General features: G+C 49.7%; 1 protein-coding gene across 3 annotated transcripts in view; it reads right to left on the minus strand.

Moving 5' to 3' along the window:
* The window catches only part of LOC119977183 (F-box/WD repeat-containing protein 7-like), a 267,076-nt gene that overhangs the window by 48,494 nt on the left and 200,122 nt on the right, over positions 1-18,460 (minus strand). For all 3 annotated transcript variants that reach the window (XM_038817862.1, XM_038817863.1, XM_038817864.1), the window contains 2 exons: positions 12,280-12,414; positions 7,835-7,958 (listed from right to left, as the gene is read on the minus strand). In XM_038817862.1, coding sequence (XP_038673790.1) covers positions 7,835-7,958; positions 12,280-12,414 — 259 coding nt within the window. The remainder of the gene's footprint in view (positions 1-7,834; positions 7,959-12,279; positions 12,415-18,460) is intronic.

The raw sequence follows: 18,460 nt of genomic DNA on the forward strand, positions 1-18,460 counted from the left end.
CCGGCCCTGGTGACATAACCATGATATATTTCCAAGTCAGGATATTTCTATTGACATAGAAACATACGTAGACAATAGGAGGCCATTCGGCCCTTCAAGCCAGCTTCGCCATTCATTATAATCATGGCTGATCACTAAGTTCAATACCCTGATCCTACCTTCCCCCATATCCCCGATCCCTTTAGCCCCAAGTGCTAAATCTAATTCCTGCTTGAAATTACACAATGTTTTGGCCTCAACTATTTTTTGTGTTAGTGCATTCCACAGATTCACCACTCCCTGGGTGAAGAAATTTCTCCTCACCTCTTTCCTACAATGTTTTTAAAATAAATTTAGAGTACCCAATTCAATTTTTCCAATTAAGGGGCAATTTAGTGTGGCCAATCCACCTAGCCTGCACATTTTTGGGTTGTGGGGCGAAACCCACGCAGACACAGGAGAATGTGCAAACTTATCCTTAAACTATGACCCCTGGTTCTGGACTCTCCTACATCGGGAACCTTCTTTCTGAGTCTACTCTGTCTAATCCTGTTGGAATTTCATAAGTTTCTATGAGATCCCCTCTCATTCTTCTGAATTCTGATTAATATAATCCTAATAGACTTAATCTCCCCTGCATAGGACAGTCATGCCATCCCAGGAATCATCCTGGTAAACTTTCGCTGAACACCTCCATAGGAAGGACATCCTTCCTCAGATAAGGCCTGCCGTACAAGGAGAGATTGACTAGGTTAGGATTGTATTCGCTGGAGTTCAGAAGAATGAGGGGGGAATCTCATAGAAACCTATAAAATTCTAACAGGACTGGACAGGGTGGATGTAGGAAGGATGTTCCCGATGGTGGGTGTGTCCAGAACCAGGGGTCACAGTCTGAGGATATGGGGTAAAGCATTTCATAGAACATAGAACATACATTACAGCGCAGTACACGCCCTTCGGCCCTCGATGTTGCGCCGACCTGTGAAACCCTTCTAAAGCCCATCTACACTATTCCCTTATCGTCCATATGTCTATCCAATGACCATTTGAATGCGTTTAGTGTTGGCGAGTCCACTACTGTTGCAGGCAGGGCATTCCACGCCCTTACTACTCTCTGAGTAAAGCACCTACCTCTGACATCTGTCCTATATCTATCTCCTCTCAATTTAAAGCTATGTCCCCTCGTGCTGGACATCACCATCCGAGGAAAAAGGCTCTCACTGTCCACCCTATCTAATCCTCTGATCATCTTGTATGCCTCAATTAAGTCACCTCTTAACCTTCTTCTCTCTAACGACACCGAGATCTCTCTGCTTTCAGACAGAGATGAGGAGAAATCTCTTCACCCAGAGAGTGGTCGGCCTGTGGAATTCGTTACCACAGGAAGTAGCTGAGTCCAAAACACTGTTTTCAAGAAGCAGTTAGTACAGCATTTAGGGTGATGAGGATCAAAGGATATGGGGGAAAGTGGGATTAGACTATTGAGTCGGATGATCAGCCATGATTGTGATGAATGACACAGTAGCACAGTGGTTAGCACTGTTTCTTCACAGCACCAGGGACCCCGCTTCCGATTCCCAGTTTGGGTCACTTTCTGTGCGGAGTCTGCACGTTCTCCCCCATGTCTGCGTGGGTTCACCTGGGTGCTCCGGTTTCCTCCCACAAGTCCTGAAATACATGCTGTTAGGTGAATTGGATATTCTGAATTGTCCCTCTCCGAACAGACTCCGGCATGTGGCGACTAGGGGCTTTTCACAGTAACTTCATTGCAGTGTTAATGTAAGCCTACTTGTGACAATAATAATGATTATATAATAAAGATTATCAGTGACATTTAAGGACCATCTTGACAAACACATGAATAGGATAGGAATAGAGGGATACGGACCCCGGAAGGGGAGAAGATTTTAGTTTAGACGGGCAGCATGGTCGGCGCAGGCTTGGAGGGCCGAAGGGCCTGTTCCTGTGCTGTACTTTTCTTTGTTCTTTGTTATTATAATGGCAGAGCGGGCTTGAAGGGTCAAGTGGCCTCCTCCTGCTCCTATTTTTTCTATGTTTCTAAAAACTGCACACAATACTCCAGGTGTGGCCTCAACAGCGCCCTATACAATTTCAATACAACATCCCTATTCCTATACTCAAATCCTCTCGCTATGAAGGCCAACATACCATTTGCCTTCTTTACTGCCGGCTGTACCTGTGCATTTACTTTCAGCGACTGATGCACAAGGACATCAAGGTCTCGCTGAGTATCCACCTCTCTCAATTTACACCCATTCAAATAATAATCTCCCTTCCTATTTTCGCTACTGAAACGGATAACCTCACATTTATCCACATTATACTGCATCAGCCGTGCATGTACCCACTCACTCAGACTGTCCAAATTATGCTGAAGCATCTCTGCATCCTCCTCACAGCTCACCCCCCCCCCCCCCCCCACCCAACTTTAGAACAAGTTTAGTTGGATTATGTTCCTTTGACATCCAATAGTTTGGTCATACCTGGAATAGAACACTCCCAACATTGCCATCATAATTGCAGCAGGTAAGTGTCTGAACAGCTGGAAAGGAAGCTAGCACTATTATCAGCCTTCAACTTAACTCTCCAGGTTCTCCATTACCTCCCCTCAGCCAAACAGCACCTTTGCTGTACCGTGCTGGGGGCTTTATTGATTGGGAACTCTGCAATTGTGGACCAGTAGTGATCTAGCAGTGATATATCTCAGCTAAAATATTCTGTTTATGCTGTCATGAAGAACTGAGATTTGAATGAGCTACGTGAAGAAAGGGAGGGAGCAGAGTGAAGGGGAGGGAAATTGTGGCAGAACCGTGGCCTGGAATCACAACTCCTTTTGGAGTCGGATTAACTGCACTGCTGAAGACAGACACTGAGAGGAGCTCTATCACTCTCAAGGAGAAAAGAAAACTCCTGTGTCAGTTATCACAGATCACATGCAAACATATTCTGGCTGACAAGGGGGGAGCAACCTTAGCAGTTAAAGACTAAAACATTTCAACGATGAGAATATAATGAGAGCCAAGAGATAGTGGGGACACAATGGATAGAATTAAGAAATGTGATTTGAGACTAGTGGGAGTTAAAAGCGAGAAGTTGTAGATTGTATAAATGCAGAGATTAGAGAAGCATGTAGCAAAAGCAGAGTGGCTTAAAAAGGAGAGTTTTAACATTCATATAGACTGGGTGATGCAGACTGCCACATGTCAGAAAAATAGAGAATTCCTTCCGTGCGCCCGGAATAGAAGATTGAGCTCAACATTGTGTTGGAAAGGGAGAAACACTGAATAGTTACAACAATCCGAGATTGAGAGCAGACTGGCTTCACTGTGAAGAAGCAGGTGGTCCCGAGCTGCCAGGGTTTCACCCCCACAACCCAGAGATGTGCAGAGTAGGTGGATTGGCCACGCTAAATTGCTCCTTAATTGGAAAAAATAATTGGTTATTCGGAAAATATTTTGGAAAAGGGACGATCCATAGTAAACCACGCTCATACTGGATAAGGGTATGTTTTGTTCCTTGAAAAATATTAGACAGTTATATTATATGGCAATCTGACAATTTAATGTCACTTGTACAAATAACGCAAGATATTTTTAAAAATGGAATTCAAATTCTGAAATTGCCACAGTGGGATTGGAATTTGTACTCTCTGAATTACTCGGGCAGGAACAGATTATTACATCACCATAGCCAGAATTGGATAAAATACAAAATCACATCACTATCGGGTTTTCCAGATATGAAGCAGAATCGAGAGGGTGGAGAGAGAATTGTCCGTGCTTGCGACACAGGCTCTAGGACCTGGGACTACAGAATAAAAATTAGAACCACTTCTACACATAAAGGCTGAGGAAAGTTCACAATTCTCTTCCATAAAATGGCAGTCGGTAGATCCACTGTCAGTTTTATCTGAGGTGATTGAGGGATAGTATGCTGGAACTAATAGTTAGGCCACAGCTCGAGTAGTGTGTGCAGCTATGGTCACCCCATTACAAAGAGGATGGAATTACATTAGACAGGGTACAGAGATTCACAAGGATGCTGCCACCCAGGATTTGAAAGTTGCAGCTATGAGGAAAGATGGAGTTCTCTGTGGAACAGAGGGGGCGAGGCGGAGGATTTTATTAGAGGTGCACAAAATTGTTAGGGACCTGGATAAGGTGGATAGATAGAGCGATTTACTTTCACAGAGGTCGGTGACTTGGGGTCATAGATTTAAAGTGAATGGTAAAAGGAGAGAGGAGATGAGGAAAGCTTTTTCACCCAGGAGATTGTCGGGGTCTGGAACTCACTGCCTGAAAGGGTAATAAGAGTCAGAAGCACCTCAACTTATTTAAAAGGTGGATACGCATCTCAAGTGACGTAAGCTGCAGGGCTACGGATCAAATGCTGGGTTGGGGCTTTTCACGGTAAATTCATTGCAGTGTTAATATAAGCCTATTTGTGACAATAAAGATTATTTTTCAGTAGACGCAGACACAATGAGCCTCGTGGCCCCTCTCTGTGCCGTAAAGATTCTATTCTATATGGGACAAATGTGGACATATGGAGCTCGATCACAGATTTACTATGATTTCGTTGAATGGCAGGAGAGGCTATTTTTAAAAATGTTTCCAATTAAGGGGCAATTTTGCGTATCCAATCCACATGCCCCGCACATCTTTGGGTTGTGGGGACGAAACCCACACAACCACGGGGAGAATGCGCAAACTCCACACACAGACAGTCACCCAGGGCCAGGATCGAACCCGGGTCCTGGGTGCCGTGAGGCAGCAGTGCTAACGACTGTGCCACCGTGTCGCCCTATGGCAGAAGAGGCTTGAGGGGCCTGCTCCGGTTCCTATCTGTGTTGTTCTGTAGGATAAGACAGCCAGCCCTGTCTCCCATGTGGGACCTTGTCAAAAGCCTTGCTGAAGTCTGTGTAGACCACATCAACTGCACTACCCTCATCAATCCACAGTCTTATCTTCTCAAAAAATTCAATCAAATTAGTCAGACACAACCTTCCCGTAACAAATCCACGTTGACTGTGCTCGATTACTCTGTAACTATCTAAGTGACAGTTTATCAGTCTTTCAAAATTGATTCCAATAATTTACATACTACCGAGCTTAGAGTGACTGGCCTATAATTATTAAAATGCCTTCTACTGCTGACTTATTGTTTTTGCATTTCTCAGAGGTATATCTACATATTTGCTCTTCTTTCTCCCTCACACAGTTCACTGTCGACCTCCAAACAGTCACGTGACTGCCCCTTTTTTGTTCCTCAGGTTCAATCCATATGGCCTCACTTGATGAACCTTCTAACATATCAAATGCTAAGTCACATTTCTACTTTCCAGCAGGAGAAATCTCGCCCAACCTTCCAGTCTCTTCCTGATGGCCATTGTCAATCACCTTGGGATGTTATGCCTCATCGAAGTTGCTATGATGATGCATTGCATCAAAAGCTTTTAGTCATTAAGAACTCATTTGCCACTGTTTCAAATGTAGCTGCTTATCCAGGAAAATGCCAGAAATCGCACAGCAAGTGACAGCACATTAAATGTGCACTGGAAACTAATTAGAAACACTGAATCAGATGCATGAGATTCAAGCTATTAAGCATTGTTGATAGAGATTCATGAGTCTACTAGGATTGAAGTTACTTGGGCTGCATAGAATTTATAGAGGAGGCCGCCATTCGGCCCATCGAGTCTGCACCGGCTCGTGGAAAGAGCACCCAAGCCCACGCCTCCATCCTATCCGCGTAACCCAGTAACCCCACCTAACCTTTTTGGACACAAGGGCAAGTTATCGTGGCCAACCCACCTAACCTGTAGGTCTTTGGACCGTGGGAGGAAACTGGAGCACAGGAGGAAACCCACGCAGACATGGGAAGAACGTGCAGACTCCGCACCGACAGTAACCCAAGCCGGGAATCGGACCTGGGATCCTGGAGCTGTGAAGCAACAGTGCTAACCGCTGTGTTACCGGGCTGCCCCCAGAAGCAGTTTAACGTAGACAATTTTCTACCTCATCAATATTTTGACATAGACTCTCTCTTAATGTCGGAAAGACCAAGGAACTGATCATCGATTTCAGGAAGCACGGCATAACACACCCCATCATCTGCATCAATGGCTCTGAAGTGGAGATGGTCGATAGCTTTAGGTTCTTGGGAATCACCATCACCAACAGTCTGTCATGGTCCATTCACGTTGAGGCAACAGTCAAGAAAGCCCAACAATGTCTCTACTTCCTACGGAAGCTAAAGAAATTCGGCATGTCTGCATCAACTTTCACAAACTTCTACAGATGTGCCACAGAGAGCATCCTATCCGGCTGCATCACAGCCTGGTATGGCAACTGCTCGGCCCAAGGTTGCAAGAAACTGCAGAGTGCACTGGGACTGCGGCGCTGAGGACCCGGGTTCAAATCCCAGCCCTGGGTCACTGTCTGTGTAGAGTTTGCACATTCTCCTCATGCCTGCGTGGGTTTCACCCCCACAACACAAAGAAGTGCAGGTTAGGTGGATTGGCCACGCTAAATTGCCCCTTAATTGGAACAAAAAATAATTGGGTACTCTTAAAATTAAAAAAAAAACATAAAAAAAAATAAACTGCAGAATGTGTTTAACTCAAACTTGCCACCCTCCCATTGATTCTGTCTACCCCTCCCGCTGCCTCAGGAAGGCAGGCAGCATTATCACAGACCCCTCCCACCCAGGCATTGCCTTCTTCCAGACCCTTCCATCAGGCAGAAGGTACAGAGGTCTGAAGACCCACACATCCAGACATAGGAACAGCTTCTTCCCCACAGCTACAAGACTCCTCAACAACTCCCCCTCGGACTGATCTGTTCCCTGTAAGAACACTATTCACGACGCCCTATGCTGCTCTTGCTCATGTATTTGCTTTGTTTGGCCCCTTGTTCTGCACTGTAACCAATCACTGTTGATGTACCATCTGTCAATGTTCTCTGTTGATTATTCCCTCTGTCTACTATGTACGTACTGTGTACGTTCCCTTCGCCGCACAAATACGTTTCACTGTACTTTGGTACGTGACGATAAATCAAATCAAATCAATGAATGTCTTAAAGACACTAAACCCAGAGAATAGTTTCTATACCACGAGGAAGAATGGCAATGTTGCAGCCCACCTCATACGGTCTACATATAAAATAAAGCAATTGCTTTCAATCAGGAGAGTTACAGAAGGTAAGTGCATAAGTACAGCAGGCGGTAAAGGAGGCAAATGTTATGTTGACCTTCATTGCGAGAGGTGTCGAGTACAGGAGCAGGGATGTCTTGCTGCAATTATACAAGGCCTTAGTGAGGCCACACCTGGAATAGTGTGCGCAGTTTTGGTCTCCTTATCTGAGGACGGATGTTTTGGTTATAGCGGGAGTGCAGAGAAGGTCTAGCAGACTGATTCTTTGGCTGGTGGGACTGACAGGGCAGCACGGTGGCGCAGTGGCTTAGCCCTGTTGCCTCACGGCGCCGAGGTCCCAGGTTCGATCCCGGCTCTGGGTCACTGTCAGTGTGGAGTTTGCACATTCTCCCCGCGACTGTGTGGGTTTCACCCCCACAACCCAAAGATGTGCAGGGTAGGTGGATTGGCCATGCTAAATTGCCCCTTAATTGGGAAAATGAATTGGGTACTCTAAATTTAAAAAAAAAAAATCTACCTCACAACAGCATTGCAAATTGATGAATCTATTGGATCAGAAACAACACGCTGCCAAGAATGCTCCATTCTTACTCCAAGAATTGAATTTCAATTATCTCTGTTGGCACTTGGATGTAGCTTGTAATTAGGATGTGACCATCCCACCACCACGACACTCACCCTCTTCCCTGCATTTCTCTCTCCAAAGCAGGTTATCCTCAGCCAAGATGCGCCAATACCGACAAGTCTGTGCTGCCCGCAGCAGGTCCCTTGGCTCCAGAAATGACAGGACGTAGAGTGCCAGCTGAAAGGCAGAAACACACGACACTGTAAAACTGCTCCAAACAAGCTGCTGATTGCAGATACTGGGGGAAATCGAGAGGAGTATTGAGAACAAAGAAAGGTACAGCACAGTAACAGGCCCTTCGGCCCTCCAAGCCTGCACCGACCATGCTGCCCGTCCAAACTAAAATCTTCTACACTTCCGGGGTCCGTATCCCTCTATTCCCATCCTATTCATGTATTTGTCAAGATGCCCCTTAAATGTCACTATCGTCCCTGCTTCCACTACCTCCTCCGGCAGCGAGTTCCAGGCACCCACTACCCTCTGTGTAAAAAAACTTCCTTCGCACGTCTGCTCTAAACATTGCCCCTCGCACCTTAAACCTATGCCCCCTAGTAATTGACCCCTCTACCCTGGGAAAAAGCTTCCGACTATCCACTCTGTCTATGCCCCTCATAATTTTGTAGACCTCTATCAGGTCGCCCCTCAGCCTCCGTCGTTCCAGTGAGAACAAACCGAGTTTATTCAACCTCTCCTCATAGCTAATGCCCTCCATACCAGGCAACATCCTGGTAAATCGCTCCTGCACCCTCTTCAAAGCCTCCACATCCTTCTGGTAGTGTGGCGACCAGAATTGAACACTATACTCCAAGTGTGGCCTAACTAAGGTTCTATACAGCTGCAGCATGACTTGCCAATTCTTATACTCAATGCCCTGGCCAATGAAGGCAAGCATGAGGTAGGTTCTTTACACAGAGTGGTAGGTGTGTGGAATGCACGGCCAGCAGAGGTGGTGGAGGCAGAGTCATTAGGGACATTTAAGCGAATCTTAGACAGGCACATGGACAGCAGTAAATTGAAGGGGTGTAGGTTAGGTTGATCTTAGATTAGGATAAATGGTTGGCACAACATCGTGGGCTGAAGGGTCTGTACTGCGCTGTAATGTTCTATGCCGTATGCTTTCTTGGCTAGCTTCTCCACCTGCATTGCAATTTCCAATGAACTGTGGACTCAGATCCCTCTGCCTATCAATACTCTTCAAGAGTTCGGTCATTTACTGTATATTTCCCATCTATATTAGACCTTCCAAAATGCATTACCTCACATTTGTCCAAATTAAACACCATCTGTTATCTCTCCGCCCAAATCTCCAACCGATCGATACGCTGCTGTAGCCTCTGACAGTCCTCATCACCATCTGCAATTCCATTAACCTTTGTGTCGACGCAAACCAACTAATCTGACCTGTTCCTCCAAATCATTTATGTATACTACAAATAGTAAAGATCCCAGCGCTGATCCCTGTGGAACACCACTAGTCACAGCCCTCCATTCAGAAAAGCACCCTTCCACTGCTACCCTGTCTTCTGTGACCGAGCCAGTTCAGTATTCATCTTGCCTGCTCACCTCTGATCCTGTGTGACTTCACCTTCTGTACCAGTCTGACATGAGGCACCTTGCCAAAGGTTTTACTGAAGTCCGTTTAGACAACATCCACTGTCCTACCTTTAATAATCATCTTCATCAGTTCCTCGTAAAACTCAATTAAGTTAGTGAGACACGACCTCCCCTTCACAAAAGCCGTGCTGCCTCAATGACCTTCTCTGCTATCCCCTGCCCCAAGAAAATCTATCAAACGTAGCATCCAAATTCCGGAGTCGGGAGGAAAGAGAAGAGACCCCAAAAGTGAGAGTGGGAGGGAAAGGAGGGAGAATAGAGACTCAGAGAGACGACAGACAGAGAGAGGGGGTGCGGCGGGAAAACAGAGAGAAAGGGGGCCACAGCCGAGAAGGGGGGTGTACACACGATGAGAGGGGCGGGGGGGGGGGGGGGGGGAACAAGGCCGAGAGAGACAGGGGAGAGCGGCGGAGACAGGGGAGAGCGGGCGGGAGACAGGGGAAGCGGGCGGGAGACAGGGGAGCGGGCGGGAGACGGGAGAGCGGGCGGGACAGGGAGAGCGGGCGGGAGACAGGGGAGACGGGCGGGAGCAGGGGAAGCGGGGCGGGACAGGGAGAGCGGGCGGAGACAGGGGGAGCGGGCGAGACAGAGGCGGGGGACAGGAGAGCGGGCGGGACAGGGAGAGCGGGCGGAGACAGGGAGGAGCGGGCGGGAGACAGGGAGAGCGGCGGGACAGGGGAGACGGGGGAGACAGGAGCGGCGGAAGGGGAGAGCGGGCGGGAGACAGGGGAGCGCGGGAACGGGGAGAGCGGCGGGAGACAGGGAGAGGGCGAGACCGGGGCGGGCAGGGAGACAGGGGAGAGCGGGCGGGAGACAGGGAGAGCGGGCGGAGACAGGGGAGAGCGGGCGGGAGACAGGGAGAGCGGGCGGGACGGGAGACGGGCGGGAGACAGGGAGAGCGGGCGGGAGACAGGAGAGGCGGGGGGAGACAGGGGAGAGCGGGCGGGAGACAGGGGAGAGCGGGCGGGAGACAGGGGAGAGCGGGCGGGAGACAGGGGAGAGCGGGCGGGACAGGGGAGCGGGCGGGAGACAGGGGAGAGCGGGCGGGAGACAGGGAGAGCGGGGCGGGAGACAGGGGAGAGCGGCGGGAGACAGGGGAGAGCGGGCGGAGAAGGGGGAGCGGGCGGAGACAGGGGAGAGCGGGCGGGAGACAGGAGACGGCGGGAGACAGGGTAGAGCGGGCGGGCAGGGGAGAGCGGGGGAGACAGAGGCGAGCGGGCGGGAGACAGAGGCGAGCGGGCGGGAGACAGAGGCGAGCGGGCGGGAGACAGAGGCGCGCGGGCGGGAGACAGAGGCGAGCGGGCGGGAGACAGGGAGAGGGCGGGAGACAGGGAGAGAGCGGGAGACAGGGCGGGAGAGCGGGCGGGAGACAGGGCGGGAGAGCGGGCGGGAGACAGGGAGGCGGGAGACAGGGCGGGAGACAGGGAGAGCGGGCGGGAGACGGGCAGGGCGAGCAGGGAGAGCGGGCGGGAGACGGAGGCGAGCGGGCGGGAGACAGAGGCGAGCGGGCGGGAGACAGGCGCGCGGGCGGGACAGGGAAGCGGCGGGAGACAGGGGGGAGCGGGCGGGAGACAGGGGAGAGCGGGCGGGAGACAGGGGAGAGCGGGCGGGAGACAGGGGAGCGGCGGGAGACAGGGGAGAGCGGCGGGAGACAGGGGAGCGGGCGGGAGACAGGGAGAGCGGGCGGGAGACAGGGGAGAGCGGCGGGGGACAGGGGAGAGCGGGCGGGAGACAGGGGCGAGCGGGCGGGAGACAGGGAGAGCGGGCGGGAGACAGGGGAGAGCGGGCGGGAGACAGGGGAGAGCGGGCGGGAGACAGGGGAGAGCGGGCGGGAGACAGGGGAGCGGGCGGGAGACAGGGGAGAGCGGGCGGGAGACAGGGGAGAGCGGCGGGAGACAGGGGAGAGCGGGCGGGAGACGGGGAAGCGGGCGGGAGACAGGGGAGACGGGCGGGAGACAGAGGCGCGCGGGCGGGAGACAGGGATAGCGGGCGGGAGACAGGGGAGAGCGGCGGGGAGACAGGGGAGAGCGGGCGGGACAGGAGAGCGGGCGGGAGACAGGGAGAGCGGCGGGAGACAGGGGAGAGGGGCGGGAGACAGGGGAGAGCGGCGGGAGACAGGGAGAGCGGGCGGAGCCGGGGAGCGGGCGGGAGACAGAGGCGCGCGGGCGGGAGACAGAGGCGAGATACATGGACAGAGAGACGGATAGAGAGAAGTCTTCCAGATTTCCACAACCATTTCTGTGAACGAGCACCGCCGATAATCATGGAATTTCGTGCAGGAGGCCGCCATTAGCCCATCAAGTCTGTACCGCCTTGGGAAAGAGCATCGTACTTTGGCCACACAAGTGATCAACAATTTTAAGGTTATGCTCCCTTTGTTCTCTACCTCATCAGAGGAAATATATTTTCCGATCTATCCCACCAAAACCTTCAATTGTCTCAAACATCTCAATCAGGTCATTCCTCTACATCTATATTTGAGGGAATACAAGCCACCTGATCTTCAAATGTAACCTTTTAGTTCTAGACTGCTGATGGCTTGGTAACAGAGCATGATTAATGAATCTACAAGATGTCAGAGCTGAAGAAAGGCGGGGATTATGGACATCATGGCCATCAGGCTTGTGGGTGTTGAACAAACTGAATCTTGCATCAGTCGAGTGATAGAGGAGGGGTAATGGGGAAATGAAAAGCACTGACCACCTGCAGATACAAATTTACTTCAGCAATTCACAGGGAATAAAACAGGGAACAAACCTGGTCAAGCAGTGATCAGCTTTACTGGGCAGAGCCAATTTATTTCAGTATGTGATGTGAAAGCAATAGTCTCGCTCATGCTGTGCATCAGCAGCTCACAAGTGCTGATGCCCACGTCAACACGTACCTCTTTTGGAAGGAGGGAGATGAAGTCACGCTGGAACTGAGGCTCAATGACCTGCATCATGTATTTGATCTGAGAAGTTTCGCAGCGATCAATCAGCTCATCCAATGCCAGCAGTTTCTCAGGACCACTCCACTTCTGTGGAAATAAAAAACAATACTCCAGTTCTCTGCCTGAACAGCCAGTTACAAGTTTGCTTGTAGTAAGTACACCCCAATGGAGAGCAGGTCAGAGATGGAGCTATGACACCGGTCCGACCCACTCACATTGTGCGTGGGGAGTGCAGATTGGCCAATTTATTCAAATCATGGTCAATTAATTGGAATGCGTTTCCGTTCACCTCTCCCATTCCCAGTACTTCAGAAATCAATGACTCTTTTCGGAATAGAAACATAGAAAATAGGAGCAGGAGGAGGCCGTCATTATCATGGCTGATCATCCAACTCAATAGTCTAATCCCACTTTCCCCCAGATCCTTTGATCCCCTTCACCCTAAATGCTCTATCTAACTGCTTCTTGAAAACATACAATGTTTCGGCCTCAACTCCTTCCTGTGGTAATGAATTCCACAGGCCGACCACTCTCTGGATGAAGAAATGTCTCCTGATCTCTGTCCTAAATGGTCTACCCCGAATCCTCAGACTGTGACCCCGGTTCTGGACACACCCACCATCGGGAACATCCTTCCTGCATCTACCCTGTCCAGTCCTGTTAGAATTTTATAGGTTTCTATGAGATTTCCCCCTCATTGTTCTGAATTCCAGCGAGAACAATCCTAACCGATTCAATCTCTCCTCACACATCAGTTCCGCCATCCCAGGAATCAGCCTGGTAAACCTTCCCTGCTCTCCCTCCATAGCAACAACATCCTTCCTCAGATAAGGACACCAAAACTACACACAATGTTCCAGGTGTTTTTTTTAAATTTGTTTACCTGTGTGGGTGTTGCTGGTTAGGCCAGCATTTATTACCCATCCCTAGTTGCCCTTCAGAAGGTGGTGGTGAGCTGCCTTCTTGAACCGCTGCAGTCCTTGTGCTGCTGGGGAGGGAGTTCCAGGATGTTGCCCAGTGACAGTGAAGGAATGGCGAGAATATTTCCAAGTCAGGGTGGTGAGTGACTTGGAGGGGGGTTCCCAGGTATCTGATGCTCTTGTCCTTCTAGATGGTAGGGGTCGTGTGTTTGGAAGGTGCTGTCTAAGGAACCTTGGTGAGTTACTGCAGTGCATCTTGTAGATGTTACACACGGCTGCCACTGTTTGTCGGTGGCGGAGGGAGTGAATGTTTGTGGAAGGGGAGCAATCAAGTGGATTGCTTTGTACTGGATGGTGTCGAGCTTCTCGAGTGTTGGAGCAGCGCTCATCCAGGTAAGTGGAGAGTATTCCATTACACTCCTGACTTATGCCTTGTAGATGGTGGACAGGCTTTGGGGGGGTCAGGAGGTGAGTTACTCGGCGTAGGATCCTAGCCTTTGACCTGGCCTGGTAGCCACAGTATTAATATGGTTGGGTCCAGCTCAGTTTCTGATCAATGGTAACCCCCAGGATGGTGACTGTGGGAGATTCAGCGATGGTAATGCCATTGAATGTTAAGGGGGCAGTGGTTAGATCCTCTCTTGTAGGCAATGGTCATCGCCAGGCACTTGCGTGGCGTGAATGTAACTTGCCACTTGTCAGCCCAAGCCTGGATATTGTCCAGATCTTGCTGCATTTGGGCATGGACTTCTTCATTATCTGAGGAGTCGCTAATGGTGCTGAACATTGTGCAGTCATCCACAAACATCCCCACTTCTGACCTTATGATGGGAGGTCATTGATGAAGCTCGTTGGGCCGAGGAGCAAGGCATCACTGCTTCTGCACTCAAATCCTTTCATAATGAAGGCCAACATACCATTTGCTTACTTTACCAGCTGCACTGCATTGGAGGGCCAAGACAGTGAGCATCTGTGGGTGATTTCTCCAGGATGGTATCACAGGAGGACCTGATCGATCCTCATTCACAGTTGTTGTACATAATTCATAGAGATGACAATACTGGTCAGGGGTACAAACAATAGTTGCTTTTTCATCTCTCTTGATCGGGATAGCAGAGGTGAATTGCATCAAGCCTATTGCCAACTCAACACAGAGTTTACTGCTACACGAGGCTGTACCTTCACTGTGAGACCCAGCTTCACCTTTAAAGGTCTCAACCTCTTGAACAAGCGTTTAATACTATTGCTCCCATGCAGAACTTCACACGGGATTGGAAAAGAAAGTAGGATTTGCATCAGCTATCCTCCACAATTTCACAACAAACGTTTACTTCCTCATGACTTGTTGTCATCATAAAGGTTGGCAGTACAGCATCTGTTTCACATTCCAGATACCAACGGTTTGACGAATTGCTGAGATTTCCATCTGCTTAGAATGGTCATGAAATGGCTTCTGTTCCAAGACATATCTGATTAAAAGTGCCTCCCTCCAGAGAGAAATGACCAAGGTGGACAAGGTCTTCCATGCTTTCGATATTAATAATCATCACTGCTTTCAACTGTGAGAATCAAGACATGTGGAAGATGGAGTTCAGAAGACCCAACGGGTAAAAAGCTCACACTAAGTAGTCATAACAGCATAAAACCGGCAAGCAGAAGGCTGTGAAATTTAAAAAAATGAAAATCGCTTATTGTCACGAGTAGGCTTCAATGAAGTTACTGTGAAAAGCCCCTAGTCGCCACATTCTGGCGCCTGTCCGGGGAGGCTGGTACGGGAATCGAACCGTGCTGCTGGCCTGCTTGGTCTGCTTTAAAAGCCAGCGATTTAGCCCAGTGAGCTAAATCAGCCTCTGATGAGAGAGGTCAAAAGGAGAGACAGGTCAGAGACGACAATGAATCACATATCAGAGCTCAAGGTAGTTTGTCCAAGTGTTTTTTAAAAATTTGTTCATGCCCCTCTGTAATTGCCTTCAAAAAGGTGGCTGAACCACTGCAGCCTGTGCCGTGTACATCACAGTGCTGAGGGGAAAGTGGGCCCACTGCAGCCTGTGCCGTGTACATCACAGTGCTGAGGGGAAAGTGGGCCCACTGCAGCCTGTGTCGTGTACATCACAGTGCTGAGGGGAAAGTGGGCCCACTGCAGCCTGTGCCGTGTACATCACAGTGCTGAGGGGAAAGTGGGCCCACTGCAGCCTGTGCCGTGTACATCACAGTGCTGAGGAAAGTGGGCCCACTGCAGCCTGTGTCGTGTACATCACAGTGCTGAGGGGAAAGTGGGCCCACTGCAGCCTGTGCCGTGTACATCACAGTGCTGAGGGGAAAGTGGGCCCACTGCAGCCTGTGCCGTGTACATCACAGTGCTGAGGGGAAAGTGGGCCCACTGCAGCCTGTGCCGAGTACATCACAGTGCTGAGGGGAAAGTGGGCCCACTGCAGCCTGTGCCGTGTACATCACAGTGCTGAGGGGAAAGTGGGCCCACTGCAGCCTGTGCCGTGTACATCACAGTGCTGTGAGGAAAGTGGGCCCACTGCAGCCTGTGCCGTGTACATCACAGTGCTGAGGGGAAAGTGGGCCCACTGCAGCCTGTGCCTTGTACATCACAGTGCTGTGAGGAAAGTGGGAACACTGCAGCCTGTGCCGTGTACATCACAGTGCTGTGAGGAAAGTGGGCCCACTGCAGCCTCTGTAGTGTACATCACAGTGCTGAGGGGAAAGTGGGCCCACTGCAGCCGCTGTAGTGTACATCACAGTGCTGAGGGGAAAGTGGGCCCACTGCAGCCTGTGCCGTGTACATCACAGTGCTGAGGGGAAAGTGGGCCCACTGCAGCCTGTGCCGTGTACATCACAGTGCTGAGGGGAAAGTGGGCCCACTGCAGCCTGTGCCGTGTACATCACAGTGCTGTGAGGAAAGTGGGAACACTGCAGCCTGTGCCGTGTACATCACAGTGCTGTGAGGAAAGTGGGCCCACTGCAGCCTGTGCCGTGTACATCACAGTGCTGAGGGGAAAGTGGGCCCACTGCAGCCTCTGTCGTGTACATCACAGTGCTGAGGGGAAAGTGGGACCACTGCAGCCTCTGTCGTGTACATCACAGTGCTGTGAGGAAGGTGGGATGGTATCAGGGTTTGGACCCAGTGCCAGTGATGGAAAGCCAACAGATTTCAAGGTTGGAATGTTGAATCACTTGGAGGGAAACTTGCAAGTGATGGTGTTCGCATGTATCTGCATCCGTTGTCCATCTAGGTGGACAAGGACAAAATGTCCTTGGCAGACAGGATTAAGGAGAATCCCAAGGCACTTCATACATATATTAGGAACAAGAGAGTAGCTAGAGAAAGAGCTGGTCCACTCGAGGACAAAGGAGGGAAATTGTGTCAAACCAGAGGAAGTAGATGAGGTCCTTAATGAGTATTTTGCATCAGTATTCACAAAGGAGAGGGACACGTTGATTGGTGGCGTCTCAGAGGGTTGTGTTATTAGGAGGGAGGAAGTGTTAGGTGTGTTAATAAGCATTAAGGTAGACAAATGGACCAGATTGCATCTATCCCAGATTACTGAGTGGGGCAAGAGATGAAATCGCTGGGCCTCTGACAGAAATCTTGGTTTCCTCATTTGCCACAGATGAGATCCCAGAGGATTGGAGGGTAGCCAATGTTGTACCGTTATTTAAGAAAGGTTGCAAGGATAATCAAGGTAATTATAGGCCAGTGAGCTTGACGTCAGTGATAGCGAAATTGTTGGGAAAGATTCTCAGAGATAGGATCTATGCACATTTGGAAGTGAATGGTCTTATTAGCGACAGACAGCATGGTTTTGTCAGAGGGCGGTCATGTCTCACTAATTTGACTGAATGTTTTTGAGGAGGTGAGAGAAATGATTGACGAGGAAAGGGGTGGACTTTAGTAAAGAATTTGATAAGGTGCAAAAGATTAGATCATATGGAGTCAGAGGTGAACTAGCTGGATGGATCCAGAACTGACTTGGCCATAGAAGACAGAGGGTAGCAGTGGAAGGGTGGTTTTCCAAATGGAAGTCTGTAACTAGTGGTGTTCAGCAGGAATCAGTACTGGGACCTCTGCTCTTTGTAATTTATATAAATGACGTGGAAGAAAATGGAGCAGGTCTGATTAGCAAGTTTGCGGATGATACTAAGATTGCAGGAGTTATGGATAGTGATGAAGATTGTCAGAGAATACAGCAGGATATAGATAGGCTGCAAAATTGGGCAGAGAAATGGCAGATGGAATTTAACCTTGCAAATATGAGGTGATGCATTTTGGTAGATCCAGTTCAGCTGGGAACTGTAAAATAAATGGCAGAACCATCAGGAGCATAGAGACACAGAGAGATCTGGGCATGTAGGTCCACAGATCCTTAGAAGTGGCAGCACAGGTGGAAATGGTGGTAAAGAAAGCATATGGCATGCTTGCCTTCATAGGGCGGGGTGTAGAGTATAAAGGCTCGAGAATTATGTTACAGTTATGTAGAACGTTGGTTAGGCCACATTTGGAATACGGTGTCCATTTCTGGTCACCGCACTATCAGAAGGACGAGGAGGCTTTGGAGAGAGTGCAAAAAAGGTTTACCAGGGTGCTGCCTGGTATGGAGGGTATTAGCTATGAGGAGAGACTGAATAAACTGGGATTTTTCTCCCTAGAGAGAAGTCTATAAAATTATTAGGGGTATAGATAGGGTGAACAGTTGGGAGGCTTTTTCCCAGGGCGGAAATGACAATTACAAGGTATGGGGGGGGGGTTTCAGTCGAGATGTGCAGGGGAATGTTTTTTACACAGAGAATGGTGGTGGCCTGGAATGCGCTGCCAAGTGAGGTGGTTGAGGCAGATACGTTAGCGACCTTTCAGACTTATCTGGTTAGGCACATGAACAGACGGAGTATAGAAAGATACAGACGGTTGGTCTCGATAGGGCACGTGATCTGCACAGGCCTGGAGGGCCAAAGGGCCATCCTGTGCTGTGCTGTCAAATAAGTCTTGCTGAGTCTGCACAGTGCATCTTGTAGATGACTGTGATGAATTTGGGAATTTCAGGTATATTGTATCACATGTATTTGGTACAGTAAGGGTTAAAAGCCTGGGACAGTGTGTCTGACTGCTGCAGTCATGTTTGTAAACAAATCTGGTTTGAAAGACGGCCTGGTTTGTGAAGTCAGGTGCAATTAAAACATCCAAAAGTTTGGGCTAACAGACTTCCATT

The sequence above is a fragment of the Scyliorhinus canicula genome, chromosome 14, assembly GCF_902713615.1.
Source record: "Scyliorhinus canicula chromosome 14, sScyCan1.1, whole genome shotgun sequence".
Taxonomy (NCBI): Eukaryota; Metazoa; Chordata; class Chondrichthyes; order Carcharhiniformes; family Scyliorhinidae; genus Scyliorhinus; species Scyliorhinus canicula.